The sequence below is a fragment of the Odontesthes bonariensis genome, chromosome 15, assembly GCF_027942865.1.
Source record: "Odontesthes bonariensis isolate fOdoBon6 chromosome 15, fOdoBon6.hap1, whole genome shotgun sequence".
NCBI lineage: Eukaryota > Metazoa > Chordata > Actinopteri > Atheriniformes > Atherinopsidae > Odontesthes > Odontesthes bonariensis.
This window is the reverse complement of record NC_134520.1, coordinates 16,845,745-16,859,186: the sequence shown is the minus strand read 5'-3', so window position 1 is coordinate 16,859,186 and position 13,442 is coordinate 16,845,745. Positions and strand designations below refer to the sequence as shown.

The following is a 13,442-nucleotide window of genomic DNA, read 5'->3' as shown; positions in this document are numbered from 1 at the left end:
CAAACTACCAGCAGAACTGAAATCAGCCCCAACTGTAAGCACTTTTAAATCCAGGTTAAAAACATTTCTCTTTCGGTGTGCGTATGGTTGAGTTTATATCTTTCTTTTTCCCCTCTTCTTTGATTGCTTTTAACTGTGTTTTTAATTTTTATTCTATTTTGCTGCTTTATGCTGTTCTTTTAAATGCCTTGTCTTTATGTAAAGCACATTGAGTTGCCTGTGGTATGAAATGCGCTATATAAATAAAGATGCCTTGCCTTGCCGCGCCTTGCCTTGCCGCGCCTTGCCTTGCCTTGCCGCACCTTGCCTTGCCGCACCTTGCCTTGCCGCCTCACAGCAAGGTTCCTGGTTAAATTCCCAGTGTGGAGTTTGCATCTTCACCCCAGACACTCAACCTGCTGAGAATCCAACCAGGAATCTTCTTGCTTTCACAAGCACAGTGCAACCAGTGTTCAGCTGATAGAATTTGTTCATTCAGACATGACGACACATGCTTAATATAGCTTGGCTACACATAAGTGTGGAAAAACATTAATCACATAATACCTTTACTGTAACCCACGTGTCTTCCAAGAAGAAGGTGGAGTCTTAAATAGTTTAAAAACTCTCCCTCCCACGCTGACCTCCCTCTTTATAGATAATGGGAAGGTTATGTTTGCAGGAAACTGGCGCTGGATTGGGAATGGAAGCTGGAATGAGGATGCCTTGTGTTGTTTTTTTAAACATTAGTGTCTATGTTAAGTCTGCTGATGATGGTGAGAACAAAGCACAGTTCAATGTGTTAAAAGGAACTAATTGTGTTCCAGTCTGCAAAGTGGTGCACATGCCACTGTCCCATTATGAGTTCGAAGGAATAAAGAAAACTCTGTGAAAAAAGTGCATCAGAAACAACATGTACACCGTCAAATTTATGAGGAAAAGGATCTGAACTGCTGCAAGCAGACACTGAGATTTTGTGAGAATCGACTTGTTTAGTTTCAGAAGTTTCGTCTTCATACCTTTAACATATATTACCATACCAAATGAAAAACATGTGAACATTGTATTAAAACAGCAGCTTTGTTCTTCCCTTTAGAGGTATAATTAGATATTGTAATAATTAGATATTGTAATATTATATCTAGATATAATATTAGAGAATATTGCCTCTCTGACCTCAAGTTTAGAATATATTTTAGGTAGAAGTGGAACTCTAAAAAAATGTTAAAAATAAGACTATGACATTGATAATGTCTCTATAATAATGCTTGATAATAATAGTTTATATATAATAGTATCTATAATAGTTTCCTGAATTATCTCAACAATATATGTAACACGGTTAATTTGTTTTATACATCAGCACAAATTACAACGCGTGTCCACGGTTCCCAAGTATCAGATCCAATAAATTCGATTAACCCCGGGCTTTCGCTTTTATTCTACTATGAGGCTCACATTTGTAGTTTCAGCAGTAATAGGAAGGATCATGTACATTTTCTTCCAGCACCAGATTAGAATTTCAATTGGTCTTTTCTTTTCCTATTAGCCTCAGCTGATGGTTCCATCCCAACGGGTGGAAGAAGCATTCAGCCTCCGTTGACATCACAGGTTGTTTTTTTTTCTTTTACAGTACATATCATTGGAAGTGGGAAAAACTAACACATATTCTTCCAAGTTAATAAAAAATATATTAAAAAAATATAAAAATGTAATCCACAACCACCAGATCTGAATACGGCATTCACCTGAGGAGAGTTAAAGTTGTTAAATGCAGTGGAGTAAAAAGTTAAATGTACAAAGCTACAAAGCTTCCCAAAATTGAAACAAAAATCAAGTTTGGTGTACCTCGAATTTTACCTCACTCTAATTCACACATATTTTCGAGTGAATGGATTTCGTGCTTAACTAAGAAGATGATACTTCAAAACTTTGTATCGTAGAGAAGAAAGAAGTGAAACTAAAAGATCAAGACTTTGCAAAACTGTGTGTATTTAATGTGAAAGCTTATCTCAGCCAGCCTGTTTTTCATTTTTAGTTATTCTTAAATTCTCTGGACTCTGCTGGGGAATTGAGCTTGATGATTATCACTTAAGAGTCACACTCAAATGAAAGTGTATGAACATGCCAGGAAAGAAAAAGTCCCTGTTATCTGTTGAATGTTTTTTAAACAATAAACTTTCCCTCAGGGCAACAGGATATTACAGTGATTCCAGCTTGCTCACCTCTTCCTGTATGGACTTTACGCTTGGCAAACTGGCTCCAATTCATAGGAGGGCATGCCAAAAAAAAGAAAAAATAAATAATTCTATTCTAAGAGCATATTAAATTAGGGCAGACTACAACTGTAAATTTTCCAGATCAGTGAAAATAGTCAAATACACCCTTAAAACAAGTGATGAGCTTGAAGTAAACACTTTTTATGTCTGATCAAATTATGCTTTTACAGAGTCAGCGCAAACTGTGAAATGCAGAAGTGCTGCATTTGAATCAAATGATCATTGTACAGACGGTTAAAGCATTATCAAGCCTTTTTACACATAAGGATTGATATATAAAGGCAGACATTTGAGATGACATGAAGGTTTACGGTCTTATTTTTTGTCGTCAGACCAGGTGACCTCATAGTCACTGAAGACAGTCTTCAGCTTTTCCACAGACACTGAATGGTCTGCTTTCCCAAAGGCCTGAAAATGAGCAACAAAGCACTGCCATTAGCACATGAAACATCTGAGAGGATTCGGTCTTTGATGCCCCTCCGTTCAGATGAACTTACAGTTGATTCTCCAAACACCCTCAGTTTCTTCTCCTTGCTGTTGTGCTCTATCTTCCCTCCACCGAGGCATTTACACTCCATCCCCAAGGCCTCCAGAGCCGGGTTGACCTTCTCAAATATATGATCTGCAAATGATTGAGATCATTCAAATCAATACTTTTAAACTAGGGCAGGACTAAAATCAATTAAGCAACAATCTCAAGTACTTTGGAAATACCGCAATTAACAATGGCATCGTTAGCTCCATCTCTGAGCTCCTGAAGCATTCTTATTAGGCCCTAAAAGCATATCATAAGACGGTGTTTTTCATATCCCTGACATGAGCTGCACTTGTGCACACTGCAGTTCAGTTAATGTCTCGTTCTGCACGTCATTTCGAGCTCAACTGGCTCACTTGACGCTCCTATATTGCAGTGAACTACAGATAAGAACTTACTGTGGTACTCTGCACTTTTTGTGCCTCGCACTATGTCTTTATGCGCATCGCCGTCTTTCGCTTTCACCCTGACCAGAATGTATTTGAAAGTTCCCTCGGGATCAATCTCAACATCGGGGACTTTAGCCAGAGCGTCGGCCATCGCGACTGTAGCTTCGCGCAAACTGCCGGAGACTGTCAGAGGGTTCGGAGATCTGCCAACCGCTCCGACTAACGGGCCTTATTTGGATCAGGGCTTCTGTTTCCTGCCTTAAAAGTGACAACCCATTTGCAGGCTTGTCAGCAGAAGTGTGCAGAATAACGCTGCTCTCGCACGCTGGTGACCCCGCATGGCAGTGAGAGGGAAATAGTTTTCCATTTCGGCTATGAGAGGAGGCTTTATCTCTGTGGAAGTTTTTTCTGTGCCATCAGTTTGAATACGAATTTCTAATATTGAATTTTTACAGCATCAAAATCAGACTTTGAATTTGAAAAACCAACAGTGTAAAAAAAAATTAATAATAATTTCTAAAAACAAAAATCTATGTAAAAAAATTCAACATCTAAAAAAAAATTTAGTGGAAAAAAATTCAACTTCAAAAAAATCAATGGAGCGTAACTTGATTGGCTGCCATTGGATGAATTGAGACAGGGATCGATTGCCTCTCCCTGTTTACCCGGATGTTGAGTCTGGTTCTTTTTCCACTGAATTTTTTGAAGTTGAATTTTTTTCCACTGAATTTTCTGAAGTTGAATTTTCTTAAGTTGAATTGATTGACACTAATTTTTGATTTTAGAAATTGATTTTTTTTTTTTACACTGTTGGTTTTTCAAATTAAAAGTCTGATTTTGATGCTGTAAAAATTCAATATTAGAAATTCGTATTCAAACTCTGATGGCACAGAAAAACTTCCATATATTCCCCCTCGACTATTCTGTATTCCATAACGTCTGTATAAAAGCGTGCTAAAATGTCAATGTTTTTTTTTTCCTTTCTTCTTTTTAGCTCATATTTCTGATTTATTTGACATTTCCTGCTGCCTGACAACTATTTGACCATCACCATGTCAGAGGTCAAGATCTTAGCATACAAAGGTAGTTTTTGGCCCAACACCACTTCCTCGGACAACAGGAAAGATGTTTTAGCCCTGACTACTTAGACCTCTTTGCTGGATGGTCTTATACTGGTCTTAAACTTTTATCTCTCCTGCAGCCTTGACTGCTATCAAAGTAAGTTGATGTTTGCAAAATAGGGAGATCCCTTCGGAAGAGGGAGAAACCTGTGCTATCATGCAAGATAAGCCAGCAACATTGAATAAGTGTTTCTGATCTTTACTTATATTGTCCTGAAATATTGTCTATGTTCATTAATCAAAGCTCGAAACAAAGTGTAATCTGTATTGAGTTTTTGTTTTATTATTAATTTAAATAGTACTATGCAAAAGTCTTTAGCCCCCAGTCATTTCTTTATAATTTGCCTCCAAAGATTCAGACTTTCTTGCAACCTTTTAAAGTGGTCTTAAGCAACAGTTCTCCAGGCTTTCTGAATGTCTTTTCTTGATGGAGATTGGCTCCATTTTTACCCATCTTCAGTCCAGTCCTCGAACTTGACCATTTTCAGAAGACTTTTTAACTACTTAACACGATTAACATGAGTCTTTCAAGCATATAAATAAAATAAAAACTATTTTAAGTTTTACCGTTGGACACTTTGTTACTGGCAGCCTGCTGCAAAGACAAACTTTACTCCCACCGCTTTGGTTGCATCTGCAAAAAAATGACAAAGATAGCACAGTTTGAGGGGAATAAAGAAGCATTTTATTTTTTTTGAGTTTTTTAAGAGTCATTCAAGCATTTAAATAAAATAAAAACTATTTTAAGTTTTACTGTTGGACATTTTGTTACTGGCAGCCTGTTGCAAAGACAAACTTTACTCCCACCGCTTTGGTTGCATCTGCAAAAAAAATGACAAAGATAGCACAGTTTGAGGGGAATAAAGAAGCATTTTATTTTTTTTGAGTTTTTTAAGAGTCATTCAAGCATATAAATAAAATAAAAACTATTTTAAGTTTTACTGTTGGACATTTTGTTACTGGCAGCCTGTTGCAAAGACAAACTTTACTCCCACCGCTTTGGTTGCATCTGCAAAAAAAATGACAAAGATAGCACAGTTTGAGGGGAATAAAGAAGCATTTTTGCACCAGTAAGGTTATTTCCCAAAGAGTTGTTAGCTAAAATCTTGGCATACCTTAGCATGATGTGTGCAGTGTGGAAAAAAACTGGAATAGTGAAGCTGAAAAGAAGTTTAAAAAAAAAAAAAACTGGACTAAAAATCAATGGAGGCAGCTCTTATGGAACCATGAATCCTCCACAGAGTCCTAAAATCCACATTGCTGAAGCAGTGTGGGATCATCTTGACAGAGAACGGAACAAAAGGCAGCCGACATCCAAAGAAGAGCTTTGAAATGTCTTTCAGGAAGCCAGGCGAGCTATTCCTGAAGACTACTTAAAGAAATTGGAAGAAATCTTCTCTAAGAGGGTTCAGGCTGTGTTGAAGAATAAAGGTGCTCATACCAAATATTGACTTTCAAATTAAATAGTACAGTCTCTGTCCTTACTTTATTTACTGTAATTCAATTTGTGTCTGCACATGTATCAGTTTTCTGTTTACCTGGCAATATATAAAGGAATGAGGCATTGCTCAAGACTCCTGCACGATACAATAAATGGCAGCATTGGTGATGTTATAGTTAGTATAGTATAGTTATATATAGTAAGTAACCGAAGTACTGATGTTACTGATGTAAAGTTGTTTTCTATTGGATCTCAGTTGAGTTCAGGATATTCTTTTCAAAGCCGAAACTGGGTTTCCTTCTTTGTATCAGTTAATTAGAGTTTATATTGTTTTTCAGCGGAAGCGGTGGAGGTTGCAAAGTGTCAAGAAGCAGTAGCTTGTGTCCGGTGCATTGGGCCAGAGAGGAAGGATATGAAATGTAACTGTTAAAAAAAGGCGGCCAGCAGGCGCCTCTGCCACTGTACCGCATCACACATTTCCTGTCACATTACATTACTTATTTTGTCTCCTTGAGAGGATCACACCTTAATGTTGGGATATGTCAATTAATTTTTTTCCACAACTTTTGCACATTTTGCACAACTAATATGTCTTGGCCATTGATCCCACTGTCAGGAAGTTGAAACTAAAACTGTTCCAAAATGCTTGAAAAACAGACAAAAGGCTTCCATCAGTGCCAAGAACAGTTATGTTCTTTGATTTCAGTTGTTTGAAATAAATCTACAAGCCAAGTTCTGAAAGGTCAGATAACGTCTCATCAGCTCTCATTATTATTTCAAAGCTTTTAAAACTAATTTCCCTTTCATTTTGGCATGTGGTTAGAACCATCGCCTCCCAGCAAGAGGGTTCCTGGTTTGAATCCCGGCTGGTGCCTTTCTGTGTGGAGTTTGCATGTTCTCCCCGTGTATGCGTAGGTTCTCTCCTGGTACTCCAGCTTCCTTCCTTCCTTGTGTCAGAATGTATTTAATTGGTCTTATTACTGTATTGTGTAATGTATAGTGAGTTTGTCTAAAACTCAAAGGATTTTATTTTCTAGAACAAACTGCGGAACAAACTGCCAGTGGAGATTAAACTTTCACCAAATGTAGACATTTTTAAATCCAGGTTAAAGACATTTCTGTTCTCATGTGTCTATGCATGAAATATCTTTTAACTTATCTAGACTGTTGCTTGTTTTTAAATTTATTTAAATGATTTTATTTGTTTCTCTTTATATTCTTTTATGTATTTTTAATGCTTCTTTCACTCCCTGCTGCAATGCTTTTATTTTATGTAAAGCACTTTGAATTGTTTGTACATGAAATGTGCTATATAAATAAATTTGATTTGATTTGATTTTTTGATTCTATGATTTGATAAAATGATTTGGATGGCATTGCAGATATCAAAGTGTTTCCAAAAAGAAAACATCTTGAAACCTGCGATTAAAATGGTCAAATGAATAACTGATATAGCATTTTGTGTTGAGAAAACAAGCTATATTTACATCTGAACCAAAAGAGAGTTGAAACTGAAAAAAATAGAATGCTTGAGCAGTTGTGAAAAATACTGATACTGCGGACAACGACAGTTATGTTAACAGCCAATGCTGCCAAAAGCAACATTTCCTTAAATTGAGAGAAAAAGTAGGAAAACGTCTGGAAGCGCCTCTGTGATGTGGGGCTGTTGGGGAGGGGATGTTGAGTGGGAAATTCCACTGAAATGCCAAAGTGTGATGAGAGCTTCCTGGAATCTTGGAACGGATCAGAGAAGTGTATAAAAGCAGCCCAGTCAGCACAAAGAACTCAGAATCATTTCGTCCTTACACACAGACGCTGTGACTAAAAAACTACAAGTCTCTTGCAGCTCATCGCACCTAACTCTTAAAATGGTGAGTGTCGAAGCGTCATTTTTAAATACATTTCTATTCAGTTTTAGATTATGGTACCATCAATCTGTCTTTGATTATGATTTTTATTGGAATTCTGCTTTGGGTTGATTTTAGGCCGACGGACATAAGATATCTACCTCGTGGATCCTTCTTTGCTCATGTATGTAAATCTATTACAAACAGAATCAAATGTGTCACTTTTAACATTTAGAACTAAATGGAATATTTAAATCCATTCCTACTGATCCACCATCTAATATGCATCTGTGTCCTCTATCTTCAGTGCTTTGCATGTGGACAAGTGTAGAGTGCTGGTCTTACTTCCACTCAGACACCAGGATGAACTGGCAACAAGCTAGAACCTGGTGCAGGGAGAACTACACAGACATGGTTGCAATTCAGAACAAGGAGGAGATTGAGCATCTGAACGCCTGGCTGCCCTTTAAACAAGGCTACTACTGGATTGGGATCCGCAAGATCAATGGTGTCTGGACCTGGGTGGGAACCAACAAGACTCTGACACAAGAAGCAACCAACTGGGCAAAACACGAACCAAACAATGGCCACAACGGACAAAGCGTAGGAAAATCTGAGGATTGTGTGGAGATGTACATTAAAAGGACTCAGCAGACAGGAAAGTGGAATGATGAGTGGTGCGAGAAACCGAAGACCGCCCTGTGCTACTCGGGTGAGAAATTCTAACTGTCCAAGTTTACTTGTCTTTGTTAATTGTCACATAATCCCCTGATCTTACAAGTTGAAGAATTTGTCGATAAGCTGATTTGACCGTACGTCATTTTTACAGCTGCCTGTAAAAATGACTCTTGCCTCTATGGGGAATGCGTCGAAACCATCAACAGCCACAAGTGTGTCTGCACTCCAGGTTTTTATGGAGAGAAGTGCGAGCAAGGTAAGAAAATATTAACATATTGCCAATCTAAATGAATATTATTTTGTACGTACAAGGCTTTACATCTAAGTGCGTCCTGTTTTCTTTGCAGTTGTTAAATGCAGCAAAGAAGAGGTGATCATCCCAGATAAAGGAAGTGTAAATTGCACTCATACATATGGAAATTTCTCCTATGACTCCTTGTGCCAATATTCCTGCGAGGAAGGATACAAGCCAAGTACACCAAGTCCTCTGAGATGCACCGCCACGGGAAATTGGTCGGAGCAGCCTCCTGCATGTGAATGTGAGTTTTAACTCAGTAGATGAAAAGATGTTACAATGACTAATATTATTGTGATTTCAAGTGCTCACACTCTAAGCCACCAAAATGTATCATCACACTGATGAGTCTTGTTTCATCTTATATTTTGTCCCATTTTCTACAGTGGTTCAGTGTCAGCAGCTGTCCCGTCCTCTTAAAGGATCTCTGAAGTACTCTAATCCTCCGGACCCCTTCAGCTACCGCTCAACCTGTGTCTTCACCTGTGATGAAGGATATGAGCTTGATAGTTTCCCGTCTAATACTCTGCGATGTGAATCATCAGGAAACTGGAATGCCTCACAGCCATCTTGCGTCGGTAAGGCCACTTATTTTGTTTTTGCTCTTAAAGACTGTGACTGAATGAAATGCTTCTGTTGACCTCTTTTGTTTGTTGGAAAAAATAAAAAAATTTTCATTTTCATTTTCATTCAATTTCATTTTCATTTAATTTTGCTGCTTTTTGCTCTGCAGCTGTCCAGTGCCCTGCTCTCCAAGAACTAGAGAATGGTGTTGTTAGCTGTGACAGTGACACAGAATTGAGGTTCAGCTATGGGAAGACCTGCAGCTTCAGCTGTGTTTCTGGTTACCGTCTGGTGGGACCAAGCAGTGTCTCATGCTCATCAGCAGCTGAGTGGAGTGAGCAGATGCCACGCTGTGAAGGTGAGAGAACACTTTAAGTATAGTCAAGCCACCTTGCATGCAAAAAGAATACTCTTCACTCATTGTGCATTTAAAATGTTTCTGTTGCAGCCATCACTTGTCAGAATCCAGAAGGAGAAGGCCACCTCATCACCGACTGCAGCAAACCCTTGACTGAGCTGCGACCAAACTCTACCTGCAGCTTCAGCTGTGAAGCAGGCTTTGAACTGCAGGGATCTACTGCCACTAAGTGTTCTGAGGGCGGCCAGTGGAATGAGGCCATACCCACCTGCAAAGGTATGGAAGCCTATTTTTACATCAGTTTGTCCTTTCACTGTTTACTCCGCCTTTCACTTTCCCCATTGTGTATTTGCACCTATGTGCTACACAATAACTTCTAATTCATCTTAGGTTTTTTTTCTTACCTTATGCTTTCTCATTGCTGGGTCTTATATCCTCCATCATAATAAAGCTATTTTGTATGAGGGTGTTGTAAGGGGGGACATTTACATAATAGCTTGATGAAAGAAATAGCTTGATGAAAGTAAACAAAAAAAAACGTTTCTCTTGACCTCTTTTGCTGCTCTCTGCTCTGCAGCTGTCCAGTGCCCTGCTCTCCAAGAACTAGAGAATGGTGTTGTTAGCTGTGACAGTGACACAGAATTGAGGTTCAGCTATGGGAACAACTGCAGCTTCAGCTGTGTTTCTGGTTACCGTCTGGTGGGACCAAGCAGTGTCTCATGCTCATCAGCAGCTGAGTGGAGTGAGCAGATGCCACGCTGTGAAGGTGAGAGAACACTTTAAGTATAGTCAAGCCACCTTGCATGCAAAAAGAATACTCTTCACTCATTGTGCATTTAAAATGTTTCTGTTGCAGCCATCACTTGTCAGAATCCGGAAGGAGAAGGCCACCTCATCACCGACTGCAGCAAACCCTTGACTGAGCTGCGACCAAACTCCACCTGCAGCTTCAGCTGTGAAGCAGGCTTTGAACTGCAGGGATCGACTGCCACAAAGTGTTCTGAGGGCGGCCAGTGGAATGAGGCCATACCCACCTGCAAAGGTATGGAAAATCCATTTAACGGGAACTTTTTGTGTCGTAGTGCTTTATTTCCCTGATGAAAAGCTCACAGTCATTTATCACCACTGAAGAAAGATCTCTTCTTTGATATGTGATGTCACATTATCCTTTCCAACAGCTGTGAGATGCCTGCTGCTTCAGGATCCTGAAAACGGCCGTGTCAACTGCTCAAACAGTGAGCATGTTTTCAACACTCAGTGCTCCTTCACATGTGATCAAGATTATTCACTAGATGGACACGAACTGCTGACCTGTGATCGTAATGGCAGCTGGTCTGGAAAGAAACCCACCTGTCAAGGTAAAAGAAGCAAACAAACAAAAAGTACCAAATGTGAGGAGAACTTTAAACACAAGAGTCTAATGTGTAAAATACAAATTTGAGTTAAAAGATCATTTCATAATCTTTCTACAGCTCCTTCGTCTTCTTCTGCTGCCATTACCACCAGTGTGACAGCAAGTGCCACAGCCTTGGCCTCTGGTTTGTCTGTGGCTTTGTGGATCTTGAAAAGATTGAGGAATAAATCATCTAAGTTTGAGTTGAACAGGTATGCTAAACATTTATTTCATGATCATCATTTTAAAATCAACTTTTTAAGTTTGGTAAAACTGCAGTGCTCACCTTCTTCTGTTTTTGGTTTGTTGCAGCAACTCAGACATAGAGAATCCTCCACAGGTCTACAAAACCAGCACAGACAGCCTCGTATAGACGAACAGGACAAATAAAAGACAGGACTCATTTCTGCAGGATGCGTGCAATATTAATGTGTGCCATGTATGTGAATCGTGTGAGAGGAAAATTTGCATTTGATGTTTTTAATGTTTTTCTAAATGTCACAAAAAAACGTGCTCCAAGATTACTTTCGTTTTTGTTTTTTTTCGCCAAATGAATATTTCCTCCCAGTGGGAGTTTTGTATTGAACACATTGTTCTACAGTTCATGCTGGTTACTGTCAATGTTGTATAATGCTGTAGGTGCATAACTGTATCTCTGAATTACTGTGAAAAATAATTTTGACTGTAGTATTTATCTCATATTTATTCATGAAACAGCTAATGTTTAAAGCAGTGTTGACTTTACTCCAAATAACTCAATTAATCAGATTGATCTGCAACTGTACATGTTTATGTATGCAAACAAAAACTAATAAACATTGCTAGATAAAAAGTGTGAGCTGTCATTTAGTCGTTATTTATGTTGTAGCATCGTAACATTGAAATATGCCAGTTGTGTCACCACAATAAGTACAAAAGTTCAACCAAGAAGGTTCAGCCGCCTTTAATGGCTCAGACATCGACCCTCAAACAACACCAACCTATTCCCACGCTTTCAGCTGTGACATTTTTCCTGACACTGCAAAACAGTGTGCTTTTTCAGAAGTTTAAGATGGACATTTTTCTAAAATAGCCCATATCCCTTGTCTGCCTTTTTTAACCTGATTGTTAGAAAGGTCAGAACAAAGTATGCAAGGGTTGAAGAAGTGTATTGCTGTGATAATCTCTTTCGCAGGTCATCAACGTTGTTTGTTTAAGCCAAGTTGGTGTTGTGTGTGTCAGCACTTTTGTGGGACCAGATTAAGATCTTGCGTCGGGCTAAAGGTGAAAGCGCAGGCTTTGTGTCTTTAAAACTCGCCATTTAAAAAATTTAACTCCACTTGAACAGAATAGCACGCTACTAAACATTAGCAATACTGTAAGAAACTTATCCCAGCTACACGTGAAATATTTTATCTCATGCTGTGTGAAGCAGGCTGCCCATTTTTGGCAAGATAAGACGTATAATACGTGGAGTCAATTCTAAGCAGAAAATCTGAGAGAGTAGATCAGACGATCTCCAAAAGACATGTAGCTCAAGATGATATATTCTTTTCAACATTTTTAACAATATCAAAGTATTATTTTTGTTCTGACAACAGAGAAAGAAAAGGGGAAAAGTCTCCCAAAGCATTTTGAGCTCCCAATGAAGTTTAGTCAATGTCTCACACCTTCATTTTCAAGTAAGTATTAGGGGTTGTCCACAGTAATCAGTAGGAAATGTTACACGGTGCAGATTTCCAGCTTTATATTGTAATTACCTTGACTCTTTGTAATAGCAATTAGTCATACACTACTCCTTCAAGCAGCTGCCTAGTTGTCTGAAATGATTCCCATGAACAAAAGCTTTTTCAGGTTGATGTTTCCTCTGTTTGTAGTATAATTTGACAAATTGTAGTAAAAATGAAGAGTAAAGGTCACTAGTTGACATTGGACATGAATGTATCATTAACACAAGTGTGACGTCCTGATTTTATTATTTTAGCCTGCTCCTTATCTGAGGCTACTTTGGGCTGGACATATCACTATTCAAAGGAAACATTGAACTGGACCCAGGCCAGAGAGTGGTGCCAACCCCAAATTCACAGACATGGCGGTTCATTTGTGTGTTCATTCTGCTGCCAAACATAGTTCAAAACCTGCATTGCTGGATTGGAATCACAAAAAAATAAACTATTTGAGGATCCTCGATTATCAAATGACTGCACATGGATTGGTAATCATTCATGAGCTCCAAAAGGACCCAACTACAGTCACGGCACAGTTTTGCGTAGAGATCTATGTAAACACAGGGCCAGGGAATGACAACTGGCACGTCCCTCTTTCGTGTCTCATGTAGGAGAATCATGCCAGAGGACCATGAGGCTTTGAGAGAGACAGGTGCCAAACAAGTAAGGAGAGAGCACCTGAGAAAATATGAATAAGAATCAGAAGCGTGACATGAAATAGTTATTCAATTAAACCACCAATGGAAAGAAATCCACTGTTCAAAGTAAAACGAACAAGCAGTAAATACCAAATGTGAGAAGAAATTGAAACATAATGGTTTACAAAGTACATTTACAGTGAAAGCTTAATTGTTTAC

The 13,442-nt window shown here is 38.7% G+C and overlaps 2 protein-coding genes across 2 annotated transcripts; one reads left to right on the top strand and one right to left on the bottom strand.

Moving 5' to 3' along the window:
• Positions 1-2,378: 2,378 nt before the first annotated feature.
• LOC142400398 (14 kDa phosphohistidine phosphatase) lies at positions 2,379-3,457 on the bottom strand. Its single transcript, XM_075485249.1, has 3 exons — positions 3,192-3,457; positions 2,756-2,880; positions 2,379-2,666 (listed from the first exon to the last, which is right to left on the bottom strand). Exons 1-3 carry the CDS (start codon positions 3,331-3,333, stop codon positions 2,574-2,576), a joined length of 360 nt encoding a protein of 119 aa, XP_075341364.1. The 5' UTR covers positions 3,334-3,457; the 3' UTR covers positions 2,379-2,573.
• Positions 3,458-7,528: 4,071 nt separating this feature from the next.
• LOC142399800 (E-selectin-like) lies at positions 7,529-11,696 on the top strand. The gene is made up of 13 exons (XM_075484343.1): positions 7,529-7,615; positions 7,730-7,775; positions 7,899-8,303; positions 8,421-8,525; positions 8,617-8,808; positions 8,951-9,142; positions 9,298-9,486; positions 9,577-9,762; positions 10,064-10,252; positions 10,343-10,528; positions 10,665-10,844; positions 10,959-11,091; positions 11,192-11,696. The coding sequence occupies exons 1-13, from the start codon at positions 7,613-7,615 to the stop codon at positions 11,250-11,252; spliced, it is 2,067 nt and encodes a 688-aa protein (XP_075340458.1). The 5' UTR covers positions 7,529-7,612; the 3' UTR covers positions 11,253-11,696.
• Positions 11,697-13,442: the final 1,746 nt, after the last annotated feature.

Bases quoted from the DNA above. Each gene is read 5' to 3' on its own strand.
- LOC142400398 (XM_075485249.1), bottom strand. From the start codon at position 3,333: ATGGCCGACGCTCTGGCTAAAGTCCCCGATGTTGAGATTGATCCCGAG. The intron at 2,881-3,191 runs GTAAGTTCTTAT...AATCATTTGCAG, and splicing joins AAAAAGTGCAGAGTACCACA to ATCATATATTTGAGAAGGTC. The intron at 2,667-2,755 runs GTAAGTTCATCT...GCTCATTTTCAG, and splicing joins GGGTGTTTGGAGAATCAACT to GCCTTTGGGAAAGCAGACCA.
- LOC142399800 (XM_075484343.1), top strand. The intron at 9,143-9,297 runs GTAAGGCCACTT...TTTGCTCTGCAG, and splicing joins CTCACAGCCATCTTGCGTCG to CTGTCCAGTGCCCTGCTCTC. The intron at 11,092-11,191 runs GTATGCTAAACA...GGTTTGTTGCAG, and splicing joins TCTAAGTTTGAGTTGAACAG to CAACTCAGACATAGAGAATC.